This window comes from Gavia stellata, chromosome 23, assembly GCF_030936135.1.
Source record: "Gavia stellata isolate bGavSte3 chromosome 23, bGavSte3.hap2, whole genome shotgun sequence".
Classification (NCBI taxonomy): domain Eukaryota; kingdom Metazoa; phylum Chordata; class Aves; order Gaviiformes; family Gaviidae; genus Gavia; species Gavia stellata.
This window is the reverse complement of record NC_082616.1, coordinates 12,020,050-12,040,472: the sequence shown is the minus strand read 5'-3', so window position 1 is coordinate 12,040,472 and position 20,423 is coordinate 12,020,050. Positions and strand designations below refer to the sequence as shown.

Genomic DNA, 20,423 nt, shown 5'->3' with positions numbered 1-20,423 from the left:
GCTCGCCAAGGCAGGAGGCGATCCCCCGCCCCGAACAGACCGAGCATCACTCGAAAAATTACGGTGGAGCAAAATCAGATCAACCACGAATTCATTTTCCCCCCATCTTCTTTCGTCCGGCTGCCCCGAAGGTGCTCAAACGGTGGCAAAACCGCCCGTGTTTGCCGAGGGGAAGCCTGCAGCCCACGGCTGCCCAGAAACGCTGTCGAATTAGTGGCTGACATTGTCCAATATTCCGTTGCCTTCACGTGCGGCAGACGGTGTAGCACAAGCCCGGTGCGTAGCCCAATTTCAGGGCACTCTCTGTGTTTCACTCTTTCCACATGAGTCAAACTAAAATGATTTTTGTCTCAATATCACAAGTGGGGTTAATGCTCCCCTTCGCCGAGCGGCAAATATTACTGCGACTGATGGGGTGGTTAATCACGCCGCAGAGAAATGGATGAGTCAAAATATGCATTTATCGAACCCTGCCTATTTTAGCTGCTTTTTGACTCCAATTTTAAAATGACGACGTTGGGGGGGGGGAGCGACTGACTTGAGCGGCAGCGGGACGAAAATAGCGAAGTGGAAATTCACCTTCAGCCTGACATCCAGCCCTCCCCGGGCGCGCTGTTACATCAAACCTCTTGAGAAGTGATTCTTTGCCCGGCTGATGCGATTTCAGCCGAGCGTGCCCGGCTCCGTCCCCTGCCCGGGGGCGAAGGCGTGGGGTGGGAAGGGGGCCGCGGGGGATGAGTGGGGTGCAGGGTGGGTTTTTTTGGGGTGCTTTTGGTCATCGTTTCTCAGCGCTAAATAGAGGAAGAATAAGTTTCAAACGAAGCGTGTTTTGTTTTGTCACAGGAAGTGGAGAGAGCATTGGGAGAGCCCTGAGAGATTGACTTTAAAAAAATATAGATATATTCTGGCCGAAACAATACGATGTGTTTGTGTCCGGCGCAAAGAGGGGGTGAATCTGGGTGTGGGGAGCGGGGTGGCGGGACCCCCCTCCCCAAGCCCCCGGCGGGGAGAGGCTCGGGGCCGCGGGGGTCCGGCGGAGGAAGGCAGCCCTTCCCGGGGGGGCAGCCGGCAGCCGTGCCCCGCGCCGGGGAGGCCGAAATTGTGGCCGGCTCCTGGCGAGGGGCGAGTGCCCCTTCGGCGCCTCCGCTTTGGGAAACCGTTTGAGCTTTTTTTCGGGCAGGGCTTGGGCTCCGGCGCTGACGGCAGCGGCAGCCTCAGGAAAAGGAGCTGGGTTTCACAATGTCTCATTCCTCCCCCAGCCGGGCTGCCCTGCCGGGTCTGCTAATTCTGTGAAAAACCCCAAAATTGGTTATTTCAAAGCCGGGGGTTCGCCGGGGATGCAGCGCATCACTTCCCTCTCCGGCAGCCCGGAGAGCATCGCGCTGCCCCGGCCGTACGCCCTGTGAGCTGGGGCGGGGGACGGCTGCGAGCCTTTCCTTTCAGTTTAGCATCCCCCCAAAAATGCCCAATGTCAGCCCCCCCCGCCCCACGAGCGCTGGCAGCGGCCAAAACCAGCTCCCGCCCTTGGGCTTTGCTCTCTGCCACTTGGATGGCTTTCGTTTTATTTTTTGAAAAAATGCCTTCATCCTGCGGTATTAATTTGCTTTTTTGGTTTCGCTATTAATATCGAATAGGTGCTAGATCGGCAGCGTTTGTTTTCGGTGGTAAATAACAGCTCAACTGATTTAATCCACGCCGTGCCTAGAAAAGGAGGGCTTGGCCGGGATGGCTGGGATGGCTTCGCGCCGATGGCTGGGAAAATACGGCGGAAGACGCTGTTGGGGACTGGGAAAAATCCAGCGGGTTACCTCGGGATGGCTTTGGCTTCCCCTGGGCTGGGGAAATACAAATAATTGGAATTAAAGCGAGGATGCTCGGGCAGGGCAGGGTGCTGGGCTGGGGCTGGCTCGGCGCTGCCCACCGCTGCCCTGGGGCTCGTCCCTGCCTTTGGGACAAAAATTTAGCCAAACGATCATTTTGGGGTTAAATCTGCCCTTTTTCTCGTTGTGCTGTGGCTTTTCTCTGCCTGTATTTGAGGCTGTACCGTCACTGAAAGGTTGCAAACAGTTTTGGGAACAAGATGTCTGCCTAAAGCATGACAGAATTGGCCACAAATTGCAGATGAGACTGATAACAAAAGCCAACAACATAAAATATGTAGAAAAACAACACGTTAAAGGCTACAAGACCACTGAAGGGCTTTTTTGTGTGTTTTTTTAACCAGTTCTCTCGCGATGGAAGTGAAAACACATGAAAAGAGAAATGCCTCTTTTTTTCCCCTCTCTATCACTTAAATCAGACGCTCCCTCACCAAACGGTGGCCGAAGCCGGTGGCCGAAGCCGGTGGCACCTCCCGGGTGCCGGCTGCCCCGGCCCCCCCCAGCCCGGTGACTTTTCAACCTTCGTTTTTGCAGCCAACGGGGGCAGTTGAATGGGGTTTTTGGTTTGTTTTATTTAAGCTTCAATATAGCTCACATGCAGCACGGCGGTAACTCAGGTCGGTTCTCAGAGCAAAGGGGAAAACAGCCTGCAGCTACCTGCTGGGGGGGAATTCTTGGTTTGAATAAATCGGGCTTAGCTCAGAAATTAGGATGAGGTTTTTGTTTTTGTTCTACTTATTTAATCTTTGTTTTTATAAATAAATACAAATAACTCAAACTGAAACTCGATGGCTTTGGTGATAATAAAAGAGCAGCCCTGGGGAAATTTTCTTCATTAACATGTTCTTTCACAGCCCACACTCGGGGTTTCGGTAGGAAAACTGCTTAACCTTTTCAGCAGCAGAAGCAAACGCTTTTTGAAGTCCAGGCACGCTACAACACGGGGTTCACAGCGCGAAGCTGGCCGCACATTACCAGCCTTTGCCTTTATTTTAGGGCCAGGAGTAGGGAAGAAGTGTTCTCATCCCCAGCAGCACAGGGTCCTCCTGCCCTTTCGCCCCTCGAGTCTCCTCTTTTCCCCATGCCAGGAGGGAAAACATAAAAAACCCCACGAAAATATTAAAAAAAAAAAGACTGCTGCTTTTTTTTTGTTGTTTTTTTGGTTTTGCGGGGCAGCTCTGTGCTCTACCAGCTCTCTTACAACATACTAGTTTTTAGTATTTGCAGCTCACTTCCTGTATGAGGTTAGTTTGTTTATCATAAAAATCCTATTTTTAAACCCATTTCTGCCAATAAGTAATTTGAATGTTAATGTCAGGCACTCGTGCCTCTTCCCCCCCGTCCCAGCTGACGGGAGGGCTCTGCCGCTGCTGCCGGCCCCGGGAGGGATGGGCGCTGGGATGCTCTGCCACCAGCACACCGCGGGGTCTGGGGGCCCCAGCACCCCCGTGTCCCCTGCCCCAGCCCTCCTCCTCCGATGCTCAGGGGGTTTATTTGTGTGTTTCAGAAAAAAACCCAAAAAACAGGATTTCAGAAAAATCCTATCTCTTTTTTTAACACGGGGCCATGCGCAGCCATCCCACGGTGTCAGCGATGGCGCGGGGACAAGCCGGGATGCGGTGAGGTGGAGATGCAGCTCTCATTGCCTTTTCCCTTTGCTCTTGCTCCTATGCTCTTCACATCCTTCCTCGCGTGCCATCCTCCAGCCTGCGCCATTACAGACGCCAATTAGAGCCAACTAGCGCCGGAGCTGCGTGCCGGCACGGGCAGCGGAGGGGATGCTCAGGGAAGCCGTGGTTTGCTGCCATGTGCATTCCCCCTTAGGGAATGGCTATCGTGCCGTCTTCCAACTTTATTTCCCCTAATTAATATCCAGGATAGTTATGTCTTTGTCAAAAAATCTTTCGCTTGGTGCATGACGTCCACAATCGCACCAAGACAAAGCATGTTTTAATTAGCGGCAGCCCACCAGGCTGGGAAGCAAAGGCTCCCCGCGTGCCCTCTCGGGAAAGTTAACATATGAGCCCGTCAAAAGGCCAGCGAGGAGAAATTCATCACATCGGGGAAGAAAAGGCCCCGCATCCCCATGAGGGTCCCTGCCCTCGCCCAGCCCCAACAAGCAATGCGGCACCGAGCAAGCCATTGCTGCAACTACTTGACACAGGACCAGGCTTTGTAGGTACAGCGGTGTCGCCAGCAGAAATAACCCCGCAATCTCGCTTTTATAGGGTAGCTTAAGCATTGCAGGTCTTAATTTTAAGACTCGCCAGAAAAGACCCAGAATAGGTTTGGGATGCTGGGGAAGGGCAGCAGAGGGTGGGTAAGTGGCTTGCAGGCACCTTGCAGAGCCCTTGCTGTGGGCAGCGGGAAGGTCCCCTCGGTCCCACCATCCTTGGGCTTGTCTTGCACCATATAAATATATGCCCAGCCCCATTATAGCGTATATAATGCCCCCTTATTGCTTCTAGGGACCTCCCTGGCCGTGTGCCGGGGCAGCCTGAGCAACCCTGCCTGCAGCCAGCAGTCTCCCATCCCTGTCTATGTTGAGTTTGACCAGAGGAGAGGTCGACCGTCCGAAAACCTGCCAGAAAGACGAGAAAAACCACTGGAAACAGTGAGCTTTGTTGCAATATGAAAATCAAATGCAAAGCTTGGTGGGTATTTTTAGCTGTTTTAGGCTGAACAGGTGTTTGAAAGGTCAAATGCGAGTCATTGGAAAAAAAATAAAAAATATACATATATTGAAAGCCTGGCAGCATGGCGTTGTCGCTCCAGTGGCACTGGATGGCCGCGGCATGGCAGCCGTCGGCTGTTCGGCTCTGCCGAAGCTGCGGTGTTCAGCCCACGTCTGATGGGTGCTTTGGCTTGTGTGCCCCCCAAGGCCCCCGGCGAGTGTCACATGCAATGTTAGCACCCAACCGGGACTCCCATCATCATTGGCTTGGGTTGCTCGTCATTCCCGAGGCCGGCAGGGGTTGAGGGATGTGGGAATGTCCTGGGTTGGTTTGGAGCTGGTGTGGCCAGGCTGAGGTCTTGTGTGTCCTCAACAGTGTGTGCCCAAGGCAGTCATGAGCGTCTGGGGAGGGGGTGAGTGTAGAAAGGCTTCCTTCCAATGGACGCAGGGCTCTGTGGTGGTGAGGCTTTCCGATGGCTTCTTCCATGAGCAAATTTTTTTTTTTTCCCTTTTCAAGAAATAAAGGAAGTTTGTCATCCTTAAAACAAAATTGCACATGGTTTTAATTAGTTACTAAAGCAAAAATTTAAGACCACAGAAAGAAAGGGCCTGTCTCTTGGAGAGGACCCAGATGATGTGTCTTTGGTGGACCTGGGCCATGACCACCTTGGACTTGGCTATGGCCAACCTGGACCATGACCAACCTGGGCCATGACCACCTTCAACTTGGCCATGACCAACCTGGGCCATGACCACCTTGGATCTTGGCCATGGCCAACCTAGACCTGGCGTGGCCAAACTCGTGCCCGAAGGTGAGATTCCACAGGTGCTCTGCACCGCTGCATGTTTCCGGCGGGGCAGCATTTCTCTTCCCTGTTGACTCGCCAAGGTCACCGGGTTCAGGCAGGCAATGAGCTCCTTCCAACATGAGTCACAGCAAAGATAAATGGAGAGCACGAGGTGTGACAACTTGCCTGCATGGGCTAGTGGGCTCCCAAATGCCAACGAGACCAAAGGGCCATGGGCAGAGGGGGGCCGGCAGCTGCCAGAGCCTTGGCTGGGCAATAAAGCCTTTTTTTTTTTTGAGTTAAAGAAGCCCCCAAAATAGCACCTGAAACCAATAAACTTCCCTTTCAGGAACTTCTGTAATTTGAAACACACACAAGAACAAAAAAAAAAAAAAAAAAAAAATCCAGAATTTTTTTTTAAGTTGTTTGTCAAGTAGGACTTTTGGGTTTGTTTTTAAATACATTTCAGCTGGTGGGTGCTGGGGTGCAGGATTGCTCGGCCCAGCGGCACCCAACACGGGCTGCGGCTTCCTGGGGACTTCTCAAGCTGCTTTTCCCCCAATTTCTTCCTGCCTTTCAGCCTTCCCAGCTGACGCACGGTCCCACCGTGTTGCGTCACGCAACCCAAACCCCAACTGCCCAGCTGATATTTCGGAAGAAAGCGGCTAAAAATACCCCTTCCCCTGCACCCGGCGCAGGCCAGCAGCTTGTCGCCTTTGAGCAAAAGAAAAAAAATCAAGCACTGAGCCCACAACCACGCTTAACGGTGTGGTTTGTGCCTGTGGCATTGCCGTAGGCCTTTAAAATGGGAATGAAAGGGGATGCCAGGCAAGAAGGGGGAAAAGCAGCATCGGCCCAGGGATGCGGGCGCGCAGGCGTGATCTCGTAAAGCATCGGACGTTTCTGCAGGTCCCACCTTCCCCTGCCACCCCGTTTTTGGTGTACAATGCTCTCCCTCCCTCTGTGGCAACCATATCGATCGTCTTACTTTACTTATTAGCCTTTAAAACGGTTTATTAGCGTCTTCCAAAAGAAGCAGGCACACCCTGGCCCGAGGGGAGCAACCCAAGGGAGCCCCGCACGCCTCGGCTGGCCCGTCCCCGTCCCACGCTCGTTCCTGCCACCCCTCCGCTTAATGTAGGGACCTCTGCCACCACCTCTTATCTGCTCCTTCTATGCCAAAAGCCGTATTGGAGCGATCTCACCAGAACATTGTTCCAAACCGCGGCTGATGTTATCAGTTATCTGCCATCTGTTGTCTGCAGTGCAATAAACGCAAGAGGGTAAGTGGGGGACAGGCAGGGCTGGGAGCACCCCTCCCTCCTCCCCAGGGCACCCGGCCGTCAGGCAGGGGTGCAGAAAGGGGACGGAGGGCCAAGGCAGGAGGAAAGTGGGATGGTAATTTTTAGGAGCAGATTTAGGTTCAACTTTGAAATAATAATATGAAATAACGAAGTAAAAATAATAAAAAAATAATAAAAATTAATAAACCAATACACATAATAAAATAAAGCCTCATGCTTCCCCAAACTTCTTCCATACCTATGAAAACCAACTGGGGACAGGGAGTGCCCCAAGGGCACAGGAAGGTGCCCAGCGGTTGGGTTTGAGCCCATCGATGCAGCCCAGGTCTGCAGAGCCCCATAAATGTGGGGAAAAGAAAAAAAAACCCTCCAAAAGGCAAAGCCCTCCCAGCTGGGGCAGCAGGGGTGCTGCTTGTGGGTTTGGGAACGCTCCAGGCAACATCTTACAAACCAGCTACATTGAACAGGCGCATTTTAGTGTCCCGGGAACTTCAGGGCACCCCGGAGCAGAAGGAAAGGCCAGGTACGCGCCTGCATCCTGGATCTGGGGGAGAAGGGGTGATAAACAGGGAGAACCGGTGACAAAGCAGCAAATATCCCCTCCCCAGCCCTCCCTCAGGTGATCCCCGAGCCCCCAAAGAAAACAGCACTCATGACAAATAGTTGAAAGTTTTTATTCATATAAAACTCATATTAAGAACATAAAAGATTGCATCTTAAAAAAAAAAAGATCTGCAATTATTTACAGCAGTATTGCACAAGTAAAGTGGCAATTACCCTGTCCAAAATTCATCAGTGCAAAACACAAGTAAGCCAGGGAAATTGCAGTAAAAATGCTACATATGCTGGGTGCTGTGAAATGAGTTAGTGATTCATCAGCACATCCCTGTATCTGATCTTAAAGCTGGTCCAGGGAAAGTGGCAGAGATGGAGGAAAACATGGCTTTAAAAGGAGGGTGCCAAAAATCACGGGGACGTAGAAGCCAAATTCCCACTGAATTTCACTAATGCTGAAGTCTTTGACGTGCCTAAATCACTACTGGAAAGTGGGACTTAGGCACTTTGAGAAAAAGATAGTAATAAGCCTCATTATCCCAACCATGTTGGCTGCACTGCCAGGAGAAGACAGCGCTTTGGAAGGTGATCCGTCGCTTATTGAAGGGGCAGGGAGGAGACAGGGGAAACAAAATCTTTACAGGAACTTAAATAAGCAGAAAATAAATATACAACCTTTCTACAAGTTACAGCATTATGGAACAGTAGAGTGCATTAATTACACAGGGGAGAAAAAAAAAAAGAATCTACAGTATTTACCAGTTCAACTCTAAAGTTTAGGAAAAGAAGTCTTTTTTTCTTTTTTTTTTTTTTACTTATTTAAAAGCTGTACAAAACTTACATGAGAGAAAGGAAAGGAAATACATTGCACACAGATATTTGGCTCAGATGATGAAAATAATATGGTGCCCTACTCTAATAAATATTCAGGTATTTACAGTTACAGAAGAGAAGAGAAGCATTAACGCATCATATCAGATCACCCAGGAATAAATCCGGTTTCCCCGCAACCAAGGAAAACTCCACATCATTTTGGCAGAATGGAGACTACAGGTTACCCTTAAAATGACCCAGAGCAGGCAGCCAAAGTGGCTAAAATGAGCATAATCACTATTTAAAAAAATCATTCTTCTGTTTAGAGGCTTTTTTTGGGTTCCACCCCCCCCCCTTAAACCTCACAACTCTACAGAAGTGAAACCTGCTTTTTGGGGGCTCATTTTCCTATGCCTACGTTTTGGCTGGGAACACCTCCTGCGGAGAAGTCCCAGGCAGGGAGTGCCAATACCTTGGTTTTTTTCCCTTAAAATTAACAGAATTTCTGTCTCCATCGTTGGCTGGGGCAGCCCGGCGGGGAGGACGGGGTAAAGTGCTCGGCGTTTCTTTGGTGTACTCCAAGGGACACATTCTGGGTGGTGCGGTGCCGGGATGCTCTAAGGCTGCGAGACCTGAAAGCACCATTTCATCCACCGACGACGGATGAAACTTAACTGGGAAAAAAAGCTCGTTTGGTTTCCCCCTCCGCTGCCAACTTTTTTTTGTTTTTTAACAACAGCCATGCAATTCCACGTAGGTTCCCATGGGAAACCTGCGGCGGCAGCCTCCCTGTTGGGGTTTTCTATATAAACCCTACAGAAAAAAAGTGATGGCTCGAGCACAGCTGGGGCAGCACAGCTACGGTGAGCCGAGCCAAGCCCAAGGGGACGAGGAGCAGGAACCTGCCCTGGCCAAGCTCACCAGATATTTTAACCGCTCGCTCTCCACCAGTGCAAAGGTTCCCCCCACACCCTCTCCAAAATACCTTTTCCTAAACATCCCCTGCTCCTGCAGCTGAGGCCAACTCCTGCAACCGATGCTCATCTTGCAGGTCCAAAAAAAGATAGTAAGACATTAAAATAAAAATTAAAAATCGCTCCGTAATCCTCCAGAGGAGTGCAATTGGAGGCACGCAGCCCCGCACCGACACCAGGCACAGGCAGCCAGTGCATAGAGGTCAGATTGTACAGTTTGTCCATCATTAAAAACACGAATAATCATACATGGCACACGGAACAGCTTCTCCCTGCACACATACTGCAGGAAAAACCGCTATGGTGGGGTTGGGCTTGCTTTTTTCCTTTTTTTTTTTCCTATGGTGCTGGTGAAACCAGAAATAAAATTGCGGCGTTTGGAAGTGGGTTTGAGGACCACCTGCAGAGGAAAGGGGCAGCTCCGGAGGCAGAGAGGGGTACGTTTGTGCATAGATACGGGGGTGGCCGGAGCAGCCACCCCCCCAAAAAGCGCCCGGCGTGCAGCAGCCGCTTGCCCGCAAGATGAAGCGGAGACAACGGGGGGCCTGAGGAGACAGACCTGCTTCTTCTGACGAGCCCTCGGGGCTCCTCCAGCAAGGCTGCGGGGTCTCCAGGTGGAAGGAGAGATGCCCTGGGACGGCATCAAGCGCCTGGTCAGGTCTTCCCGGGGCAAGGAAGGCAGTTTGGGAGGAGACGTGGCAGTCAGAGGGGAGCAGACCCCACACCGCAAGTCCCTGGGTGGATCCGTACCAGGTCAGCATCCTTCGGCGCCTCTTCCAACTGCATCCCTGCACACCAGCGTCCGGGGCCTTCATGGTGCCGGTCCTCTCCCGTTCATCGCCCTGCTCCGGGCTGACCCGTCCAAGCACAGAGAGGGTCCCAGGGAAAAAAAAAAAAAAAATCCAGCGCCTTAAAAACCCTCCTGGGTTCAACAGCAAAGTACAAGCCACAACTTAAAACAGTTCCTGAAGTTATGCAGCAGGAGCTGCCATCTCCGGGTGCAAAGCTGCGGTGTGCTGGGAACTGTTCTACCTGCCTCCGAGAACATTTTATTGCTGAGTTATTCAGTCACCAACACTATATATTATATAATACCTAAGCATTTTCACACATTTTATAGAAAGAATTTTTTAAGAAAGGCAATCTGGTGGATTGTTTTTTGTTTGTTTGTTTGTGGTATTTTGGACCCTGGGAGTCTGCCAGCTAAGTCTTGAAATTCAAAGTGAAAAAAAATAGAAAAAAAAAATCAGTCAGCAGGAAATAGGCTATTTGCATGATGCAAACGAATGGGATTTGGGGTAGCATTAGGTATTTACAGGTACAAGATGTGCCGATTTAAATCCCTCTGCCCTTCTTCCATCATTGCCACCCTTTTTTGTGGGCAAACGCCCAGGAGGCAAAGGGAGAGGCGAGGGCTCCGTGAGTCTCTGCGATAAGGTCTGCAAGGCAAACTACAGTGGCTCTGCCCATCAGCTGGCTCAGGTTTTCCTTTTCCCCGCTGCAGGGTTCATCCCAGGCGAGCCCACAGGTTTTCAGAAACAGTGACAAAAAAATTATTCCATCGCTGCTGAATACCTTCTCTGAGACCCTTTTGGAAAAATAAAAAATAATAAAAAAATATAAAAAGAGTTGAGAGAAACGCAGTAAACACCACTCCCGGACAAAATCCTGCACCAGAGAGTCCCAGCAGGTCGGTGTGGGATCTCCACCCTCATCCAACGGCCCCCGACGCATGTCCTGGGGGAGAGGCAGGGTGGGAGTCGGGCGGCGCGGGGAGCCCTGTGTCCGTCTGTCTGTCCTCCTTGGGCTTTCCCAACAAGTAAACAAGTCCTGGTGCCTCAGGATGCGCCCGGTGCTCACTGCATCCTCCAGATGAGGCGGATGATGTAACGCAGGAGGCGCAAAATGACAATCTGGGGGTTTCCCGCCTGATTATCCAAGAAACCCTAAAACAAATGAGGAGGAAAAAAAAAAGAAAACCAAACAAGACAGTGACTTTAATTTCCAGCACAAAGCCCCTGTGCTACAAACACCTCGTGCAGTGCCACGCAGATACTTCAGAGGTGCAAAATCAAGCATTTCACGAAGAATGAAAGTAAACCCCGAGACCTTTCATGTTTTCCCTCAATATAAAGCTTTATAATACTCAAAGGGTCAAAGCTGCCCCCTCCCAGCCACGTTTGCCTTAAAGGCAGCCGCCACGGCACCGCTCAACGGGGATGTCACATTGGTCACAATGTCAACATTGCACAGGCAGGTCCCCCGCCTGTGGCGACGATGCACGGATTTCAGTTCGGATCGCTCCAGGCGTAACCACCACCTCATTCACAAAACACGGCGAGCCGGACATGGCAGCAAAATGCTCCTCCCTGGAGCGAGGGATCTTTGTATCACAACCACATACAACGAAAAGAAAAAGGAGCAATCACCAATCGAGCGTTTAGTTTTAAGCCTTTCTTTTAGGGCAAAAGAACAGCCCAAACATCCCCTTCTCCCTCTCTAAACCGTCCCAAAGCAATCCGATTCGGGCTATATTTAGTGGAGTAAAATCATGCCTGTGCATGCCCCGGAGAGAGAAATTGCGCTGTTTGCACCAATATGCAAACTGCCCTCCCCGCTCCGAGGGCGTTACGGCAGGCGGTCCTGCAGCAGGGTGCTGGTGCCACGGAGAGATGATGCTCGAGCATCCCCTGGCCGGGTACCCGGGCCGAGCACGCCTCCCACCCCGGGGCATCCCTGCACCCCAGGGCATCGGGTCCCCACAGGAGCGAGATTTACCCACCGGGGGGGCTGTCCCCCCACCAAGAAGAGGCGAAGCCCACCGTACTACCTGACACGGCGGAGAGCGGGGGAAAAAAAAACAAACAAGAAAAACTCCAACAGGCTTAGAGAAGGATGCAAGAGAAATGCCAACATTAGGTTTTCTGTGACGAAGACGTTTAAAAAAAATTAGGGAGTTGAAACAAGACATTTTCCACCTCCACAGGCAGCTCGGGTGCGGGCAGCAAAGCTTGGGGCACGCAACGGCGGCCAAGCGATGCACCCTCTGCCAGCAAAAGCCGCAGCATGGAGCTGTTCTCTGTGGCCAGAGGGTCGCATGGCCATCTCTGCTCACTGGACCCGCAAGCTTTGTCAGGGCAAAGAAGGGCTGGATGGTGAGTTGTCTGACTCCCCGCTGTCCTGCCCAAGAAACGGTCCCCGGGGGGTGACGCACGGGCACACCGATGGGGAACGTGATGGAGAACACACGGCTCCGACCCGTCCGACAGCTCCGACCTGCCCGACAAGTGGCATGTTGGCAGGGCTCTTAGTTCCCCATTTCTAACCTCACACTTAAAGGGCAAACCCCAGCGCGTGGCAGAGCCCGGCATGCCGGTAAGGCGCCCTGCCTACCCCTCCTGCCGAAGGGCTCCAGCTCTGCAGAGACCACCCTTTCTCCAGAGCAGCTGGACCGTGTGCGGAAGAGACCTTTCCACGAAGCAACAACCAAGCGCGTCGGGGATGGTAATTCTACAGCAAGTGCTTAAATGCTCTGAAACCTCCTTGTTTCTGGGTGCAACAACCGAGAATTTGTCAGATGCTAATTAAGCCAGGTACAAAGTGTTTTTAGGGCCACGCATGACAGCCTCTGCTCTTGTCATCTAGCAAGCAGGACGTGGTCCTCTGTGTTTCAGTTCTCTCCCCGGGGCAGCAGGTTGGAAGCTTGGCCGCAGTGCTGGGAACTTTGCAAACCTGCACGATGCTCTGCGACCGGGAACCCGCGCCCCATCCTGCTGCCGGCTTCACACCCGCCCTCTCGGACCTGCGGCGAAAGCCTTTTCCCATCCCTCCTCAGCCCCCCATTAAATTCACACCCTCTTATACACCAGGTAGCATGGATCCTGGTTTTGTACAGGGCGTCGCGACGTGCCTGGTGCAGATTTCCGGCGGGCCAGGTCCCACGCAGGGCAGTGCTGAGGAAGCCGGTCCCCGTAAGATAATGCGGGGAGGACATTCCTGCTCATCCCAAACCTGTTCCCAGAAGGCACTCAAAGGGCTTGCCTGCACTTCAAATTTAAGGCACCGCTCCAGGACCCAGCGAGGAGAAGGGACGGCACGGCACTCCGCATTGCTGCCAGCCCTTCTGGGACAGCTTGCCACTACCAGGTGCCTTCAGCTTTCTGAATGCCGGTAGGATTGGCTTAGTCCCTACCTTTCATCGAAAAGATGTCCTTTAAACAAAAAGAGCAGGTATTTTGCATCATGAGGGATCAGCCTGGATGGGGGAGGTTGGAAGGACGCGTGTTCTGGATTTGGGATAAAACGCAGCTTAATTCCAGTTTGTTGCAGGTCAGGAAAGCCAGAGCATTCCGGAAGAAAACAGAGCCGATGGAAAAGTCTCCAGCAAGGCAATGCAGAGAGGCCGTGGGGAAGGAGCCGGACGATGGCAGCCTGGCACCCGTTTTGGGGGAGAGCCCCTGCCTACAGGCATCCGCCGAACAGACCCTGGGAGCGGTGAGGAAACATGCTGCAGGAGTGACTCACGAGCCAGGAAGGACGGATAAAGATCCGGGCAGTCAGCATTTCGTCACCGATGCTGCTTCTGACTCCTCTTCCCACAGACGAGCACAAGGGCGAGTTGATGGATCAGAAACCACATGCATGAACATGCAGCCGTCAATAACGTTCGGCAGGCAAGTTACTGGCTAACATCGCTCTTCTGAAAACTACTGTTACTTCATCTTTCTGGGTTGGTTTGTTTGGGGGTTTGCTGGGGTTTTTTTTGCATTAGTGCCACCTATTTTTGTTGCAACACTCAAAGGTGAGAGAGTTTACAGTCTTATAAATACACATGTTTCAAAACAGCTCTGGCATGATCCTTTGTAAGAAAAATAAGTTATCAGACCAAGTCTATTCCTGTTCCTTATTTGCAACTACACTTCCATGCACGCGATCTTCGGCAGCAGGAATTTGGGAGCCTGGCACAGAAACCTGCTACACTCACTCCCTACCCGTTTCCCTAAAAAAGCCGGAGTGGACCCAACCGCTCCCCAGCTCCCCCCCAGGCACCGCTTCCAGAGGGGCTCTTCCCAACGCCACCCCAAAAATACCCCAACACACCCAAACTTTCTCTGCCTCTTAACTTTTAGAAGTTTCTTCCTCATTATCGTCAGGTCCAGTCCCAACCCAGCAGCGTGCTTCATGAGCCCCGGGTGCTGCGGAAGATACTGCGAACGTCGTACCCGAAAGCCTCAAGTCCCAGTTTAAAGGTTATTTTTAATTGATTTAATGACGCTGCAGCAGCAGACGACTCGCCGGCGCAGGCAGCACACCCCTGCATCCAGGCGAACACAACCACCCGCGCATCCTTCTCTACATTTGAGTGAACGAAACATTCACCGCAGAACTAGTTTCCAGAGATGATTAAGCTTTTCCCTTTTAGAGACCGTGCGTAAAGAAATGGAAAGTAAAAAGACGAAAGTTACCCTTCTCGGACAGTAAGAGGCATTGAACTCGTCTCCGATGCGCCTCAGCTCCTGTGCAATCCAAATTTCGGGCTGTATGTCTTCTGCTAGCGAGGGAGACTGCCGCCAGGAAGCTGCACGGAACAAAACCGGAGCAGTTGAAACAGAAGAACAACAACAAAAAATAAATACTCTGTTAAACTTGGCAAGAGTCAATGGACTACTACTATTTTGTTGTTATTATTACTACTTTTTAAATACAGTTCCTAGGTGTTGTGCAGGTGCCAAGCTGCTAGGGCCTGTACATGGTATGCAGCGCAAATGGGACTCGTTGCATAAGATGTGCACCCCAGGAGAGGCTTTTATCCCTTATTATTTTTATGATATTATTATTAGGCTTTCATTCATTCATTTTTTTATTATAGGCTTCCCTTAGGAGCATCTCCTCTGGCACATCCAAGCGTTGGTCCCCTCTTAAACAGGGAGGAAAGCCGAGATGCCACTCTCCAATTTCTTTCCCTCGCAAAACCTTCTCTTCCCCCTCTTTCTAAATCATTTTCTTTTCTCACAGGCACAGCAGCAACTTCTTCTCTAACCTTAAAAACCCTCTGTCCCGACAGTTTAATCGAATTCTCACATTTCTTCCCCAAACAGCTCCAAAGTGCCCAAGGAGAAAAGGAAAACGATTGGTTTTGTCGCACTGAGAAGAAAGCCACAATTGGATTTGTACGCTGAGAAACCGCGCGTCCAGCAAACCGAAGGAGTTTCCATCTGCAGGAGGGAACTGGGGCACTCCCTCTCCAACAGCATTTTAGCAGAAAACAAACCCGACGCAAGAAAGCAGTGCTGGCTTATAAAAGAAAGAAAGAGAGCTAATGCCTCAATTATACTGTACTATGCATAGCTATTTTAGTCTGCATTTTAAGACATGTTAGACATGTGATAAAGCCACTGCATAATCCCCCAAATAGCTGGGGGAGAAAGGAGCAGCCTGTGACCCAGGTACCCTGTACGGTACCTGCGCTGCCTCTTTCCCCTCCCGCAAACCCAAGGGCGGGATCCGAGCAAGAATCACAGCCTTAAGGAAAAAAAAACCACCAACCAAAAAAACCCCAACCCCACTCAACCCAGAAAAAAACACCGCACAAAACAAAATAGAGCGTTTTGGCACGACAGCTTAGAGGGAATCACAAGGGAACAGAAATAGCTTCCAATCTCAAAATATTCAAAGGATTAGTGGGGCAGTAAAAAAAAAAAAAAGATTTCAATAAAAGCCTGGCTCCAACCTGACTGGAAAATGTATTTCCGAGCCAAACTAGCACTGCTTGGCTCAAGGATCTGTTTTGTTTTCACGCTGTAGTAGCGCAGGAGTAGTACCCGCCGCCTGCCCGGGGACGGCCCTGGCGTATTTATTTTCCTCGCTGGTGAATGAAACGCGGCACAGCCCTCGCGATACTCCACCCCAGCGCTCCGGGAATGCAAACAGGATTTCAGCTGGGGCGGGGCGACCATCCAAAATCCCACCGTCATCACCAGAGCTGGCCATGGGCTGCCTTTCCCAGCAAGGGCTAAGCGGGGGGGGGGGGGCATGGAGTTGGGGCAAAAAGATGCAAAGAGACCCAGGGATGCAGAGAACACTGCGAGGGGGAGAGGTACCGCTCCCTCTCCGTCCTTTCCCCCTTCTCCATCCTTTCCCCCCACCCCAGCATCGCACCCAAGAGCTCATCCGCTCAAGAGGTGAAGGCTGGGGGTTGGTGGCTGAGAGCGAAATCGGGCTGAGGTTTTCAGAAAGGACTTTCTGTGGCGCTGCCGAACAGCAGCGTCAAAAGGGTCCAGTCATAACTGGTCCCAAAACCCGTCAGAGGCACTTTCGGGGGGCCCCCAGTCATACCGCGAGCTGGCACCCGCCACCGCTGGCGAGACGGCTGCCGTGGGGACGGGGACAAACCAAGAGGCCACCAGCACCCCCGGGACGCCTACATCTGGCTCTAGCCCATGGGATGCTCCAGCTGGGGACCAGCACAGCAGTGCTGTCGTACCAGCTTAGAAGCAAAGAAAAAAAAAGAAAAAACCACCAAACGCAATCCCAAATTGCACCTCCACCTCCCAGGCTTGGTCAGCCAAACCCTCCCCAAGAAAACGTCCTTGGAGAACGGCTTCAGATGAACTGCACACAAAACTCAGGGAGAAAACAGCAGCGGCTCCCGAAATGAGAGCAAAAGGAATGACACCACCAGCGTCTCGGCTCGAGGTTTTCCCCTTAAATTCACCTATTACACCCGGCAGATCTCCTTCACAGGCAAGGAGAAGTTCACAGTGCTTCTCTCCCCTCTTCCACAGCGCAGGAGAACACACCGGGATCAAAACAGCACCGGGAAAACCCATTTACAGAGCACTTGCATGCGCCTACTCCAAATACATCCCAAAAACCTGCAGGCAAACCCTTCGCTCCTGTGCCTTTAGACAGAGCTGCTCTTTGAACAAAAAACCCAACCAAACGAAACACTCGGCTCCCGTTAAGAGCCAAAGACTTGAAATATTAGCCTAAGACTCACACAGCCCCACCAAAGGGTGGGATTCTCATCTCGGGTGACTTTACGGCGAGCGTTCCCACAGGCACGCCATCCCCACGCACGACGCACACATCCCTGCTCCTCTCCTACTCATCCCCAAAAGCATCTTCCCAGATACACTGAGCCAGCTCTTCCCACCTCCCATCCCACAACATCTCCTCGCTGCTTTTGTCTCATTTCCCAAAAAAAAAAAAAAGAAATGGCTTTGGAGGCTGCCGCAGAGAAGCGAGACACCCCGAAGCATCGCTGCCCACCACCTCCCATGCCAGGAACAGCTCCTCCTCCAGCAATCAGCGCTCGCTCACGCACCCGCACACAACCGCAGGCATCCCGTAATTCCCCAGGGCTGCCTCCACCTTTTTTGTCCGGCATGGGCACCTTCAGCGCTTAATTATTATTTGGGTCGTCATCACTGAAAACTTCGGGGAAGGTTCTGCGATATTTAGAAGCGGCAGCTTCAGGGCTGAGCACGAGCTCGCTTTGCTCGACCAGCCTTGGGAACAGCCCACGGGAGGGGCTGAGAGCACCTATCGCACACAAACTGCTCTTGCTTACAGGAAACGCCTGTTTATTGTTGTTATTATTATTAAAGGCCACTTGCTTACGCTTCCTAGAGAAACTCTCCATCTCTCAGCCCACACTCAGTGCCTTACAACAGATAAAAATCAGCACGTAAAAACACAACGAAAAAAAATTATACCCTTCGCTTCCTTGCAGAGGGACTGACCCGTTTCCGTGCGGAAAACTTAACGGCACGCATCCGGCGGGACACCACCAAGGCAAGGGGACCAAGAAGAGGTGCCCAGGGCAAACCCACGGCCCTTTCTTGAGCCGAGCTGCACGGTAAGTCACAGCCTGGGAGTTGCAGTCCCTGAGCAGGGATAAAACGGCTCCGCAGATCCACACTCCCAGCTTAATGGTGTCTGAGAGCAGCCAAGGGTCCCATTTAAATAGCTCGAGTATTCTCCGTTTGCTTATAGTTGTTTAGGATGATGCCCCTAGCAACACTAACAGAACAAAGGCTCCAGTAAAACCAGCATTTCAACAGCTTTGCTACAGCGATGAAAAAGCAGGAGCTCAGAAAAATCAGGGAAAACTTTCATTTCGTCCTGGAGCACCAAAAATAAAGAAAAGTCACTCGCTGCTACAACGTCGGCTGTGGCTCTCCCTGCCGAGGAACTCCAGCATCCTTGCCTGGCTGTGCCACGTGTGTTTGCGCTACACGAGGTTGTGAAACTTGCATTAAGCTGTAATTACTGCAATAATGTCAGAAAATCTTTCCTAAGGGCATATTACAGTAAGCCCTCTGCAGCTGTAACCACAGCCATTAACCGGGGAGGGAAAAAAAACACAACAACAACAAAAAAGAAGATGTTTTGATCATGTAAAGCTTGGAGTTGGCCTTTGTTATCCCCCGAGGAGCGCTACCGAAGCGGTACCTGCCTCTCTCCCACCTTCCCCCGGCGGAAGTGAAGAGGTTTCCTCCAATTAAAGGGAATTAATCACGAGAGGGGAAAGGCATTGCTGGATGGCTGGAGCGGCTCCGGCAGGCACGCTTCCTCCGCCACTAGAGGCTTCAAGCCCAGCCTTACCTGGTGAGCCACGCGTAAACACCCACCCGCCTGCCCGCCACCGCACCGCTTTCGAGCGCCAATTTCGGGTTTCGCCAAAAGAAGCGGGAGTTCTCTGACCCTAGCGCCTCTGACGCCACGCGGCTCGCCGAGAGAGAAACGGGCGCAAAAAAACCCGGCGAGAAGTCGCTCACCTTGCGGCAGCGCAGAGACCCTGGCGAAGAGCAGCGCGTAAAGCCTTGCGAGGAGCCAGCCCTGGCTGGGAAGCTGGATTGAACAACTCTGTCCCCTCCTCCTCCCCAGGCCGGGACTGACCCATCCCGGAAAAGAATAAAAATGATAATAACGGTTGAAAAAACGCGCTGGATGAGCGGGTGTTCCCCGGCAGCGCATTTGCTCGGCGGGCCCGGCCAGCTTGCCGAAATCCCACACCCCCAGCTGCCCGGGCGAGCGTCCAGCCCGCCGCCGGCCCCGAATCGGCCGGCGTGCCCCCCGCCTCGCCCTGGCACCGGCTCAGGGCCCCGGCGGGGCCTTTCGCAACCGTCCCGCCGGTACGGCGGGCGCTCGGGCAGGGCAGGGCGCCGCTGCGGCACGGCAGCGGGGTGCTCGACCACCGCCAGCATCCCGAAAAGGAGACGGTGGGATGCGGGAGGCGTCGCCGCAGGTGCGCGGCATGGCCACCGACGGCTGCGCTTGGCACCTTCTGAGGGGAAAACGGAGCGGGCGAGGAGCGGCGGGCGCTGCTGCCGGGCAGGGGAGGGAGCGGCCGGTGACGGGAGCCGGCGGGCCGGCCTGGCACCCCGCGCTGGGCGCAGCCCCCCGTCCCGCGCCCCACGGCTTACCCATGGCGCTGAGGCAGTGGCTGAGGGCCTGGGAGGGCGGGCTGGGGGTCTGCGTGGCCTTGTCGCAGCTGAGGGGCGCGGGGCTGCGCTCGGCGTCGAAGGAGAAGTACCCGCTGGAGGAGCGCGACAGCAGCGGCGACCTCCGCACGAAGATGAAGAAGGGCGAGCGGGTGGCGAAGGGGCCGGGGCTGGCGGGCGGGCCCCGCGGCGGAGGCCCCGCCGTGGCGGCGGCGGCGGCGGAGCCGGGCAGGGCGGCGGGAGCGCCGGGGCGCAGCTGCGCGGCCGGGCCCGGCCCCTCCGCCGCCGGCAGCCGCCCGCCCTCGCCGTCGCGTTGCGCCTTCACCTCGGGGGGCTGCTTGGCCATCGGGGCTGCCTGCGGGCGGAGCGGGACGGCGTCAGGCGAGCGGCGGCGTGCGGCGAGGAGGAGCGGAGCCGCCGCCGCCGCCGGCCCCGTCCCGGCCCCTCCCGCCCCCCCGCCCGGCCCCATTGTTCTGCCGAAAGTGCTGAGGCGGCAGCTCCGCGCCGCGCCGCCCCCCGCCGCCGTCCCGCCGCCCCCCCCCTCGCCTCGCCCGCCCCTCCTCGCCCCCGGCCCCCGCTCACGGTGCTCCCCGCTGGCGGCGGAGCGGGCGCCCGGCCGCGGGCTGGCGGCGGTGTGCGCGGCGGCCCTGCCCCTGCGCCTGCCCCGGGCCCTGCGCCGCCTCCGCCGCCGCCGCCCCGCCCCGTGTTTACAGCGCCGCCGCGCCCCGCCCCGGCCCGGCCCGGACCGCCGACGGCCGCCCGCCCGCGCCGCGCTGCCCTCCGCCGGCGCCGCGCCGCCACCGCCCCACCCCGCGCGGCCCCGCCTGCGGCCCGGCCGTGCCCGCACGCACCCCCCGCACGGCCCGGCCGTACCTCCCTGTACCGCCCCGCACTGCCGTCCGTACCTCCACATACCGCCCCGCACTGCCGGCCGTACCTCCCTGTACCGCCCCGCACTGCCCGTCCATACCTCCGTGTACCGCCCCG

At 54.0% G+C, this 20,423-nt stretch overlaps 2 protein-coding genes across 4 annotated transcripts; one reads left to right on the top strand and one right to left on the bottom strand.

Moving 5' to 3' along the window:
- Nucleotides 1-4,353: 4,353 nt before the first annotated feature.
- Nucleotides 4,354-15,704, top strand: LOC132319045 (uncharacterized). Of its 2 annotated transcripts, XM_059828541.1 has the most exons (3): nt 4,354-4,534; nt 13,318-13,661; nt 15,087-15,704. In XM_059828541.1, exons 1-3 carry the CDS (start codon nt 4,523-4,525, stop codon nt 15,334-15,336), a joined length of 606 nt encoding a protein of 201 aa, XP_059684524.1. In that variant the 5' UTR covers nt 4,354-4,522; the 3' UTR covers nt 15,337-15,704. The 2 variants fall into 2 exon arrangements, with proteins under 2 accessions (XP_059684524.1, XP_059684523.1); XM_059828540.1 differs by lacking the exon at nt 4,354-4,534 and having other exon boundaries at nt 13,031-13,661.
- BCL2L11 (BCL2 like 11) lies at nt 10,808-19,791 on the bottom strand. Of its 2 annotated transcripts, none has more exons than XM_059828544.1 (3): nt 19,419-19,791; nt 14,454-14,566; nt 10,808-10,934 (listed from the first exon to the last, which is right to left on the bottom strand). In XM_059828544.1, the coding sequence occupies exons 1-3, from the start codon at nt 19,780-19,782 to the stop codon at nt 10,845-10,847; spliced, it is 567 nt and encodes a 188-aa protein (XP_059684527.1). In that variant the 5' UTR covers nt 19,783-19,791; the 3' UTR covers nt 10,808-10,844. The 2 variants fall into 2 exon arrangements, with proteins under 2 accessions (XP_059684527.1, XP_059684525.1); XM_059828542.1 differs by lacking the exon at nt 10,808-10,934 and adding an exon at nt 18,858-18,865 and having other exon boundaries at nt 14,077-14,552; nt 19,419-19,782.
- Between the last annotated feature and the right edge of the window lie 632 nt (nt 19,792-20,423).

Excerpts from the sequence above, each read along its gene's own strand:
- LOC132319045 (XM_059828540.1), top strand. The coding sequence starts at position 13,195 with ATGTCCTTTAAACAAAAAGAGCAGGTATTTTGCATCATGAGGGATCAG. Across the intron at positions 13,662-15,086 it reads CCGTCAATAACGTTCGGCAG|CTCCAAAGTGCCCAAGGAGA; the intron begins GCAAGTTACTGG and ends TTCCCCAAACAG.
- BCL2L11 (XM_059828544.1), bottom strand. The coding sequence starts at position 19,782 with ATGGCCAAGCAGCCCCCCGAGGTGAAGGCGCAACGCGACGGCGAGGGC. Across the intron at positions 14,567-19,418 it reads CCACTGCCTCAGCGCCATGG|CTTCCTGGCGGCAGTCTCCC; the intron begins GTAAGCCGTGGG and ends TGTTCCGTGCAG. Across the intron at positions 10,935-14,453 it reads CCTCTTACTGTCCGAGAAGG|GGTTTCTTGGATAATCAGGC; the intron begins GTAACTTTCGTC and ends CATTTGTTTTAG.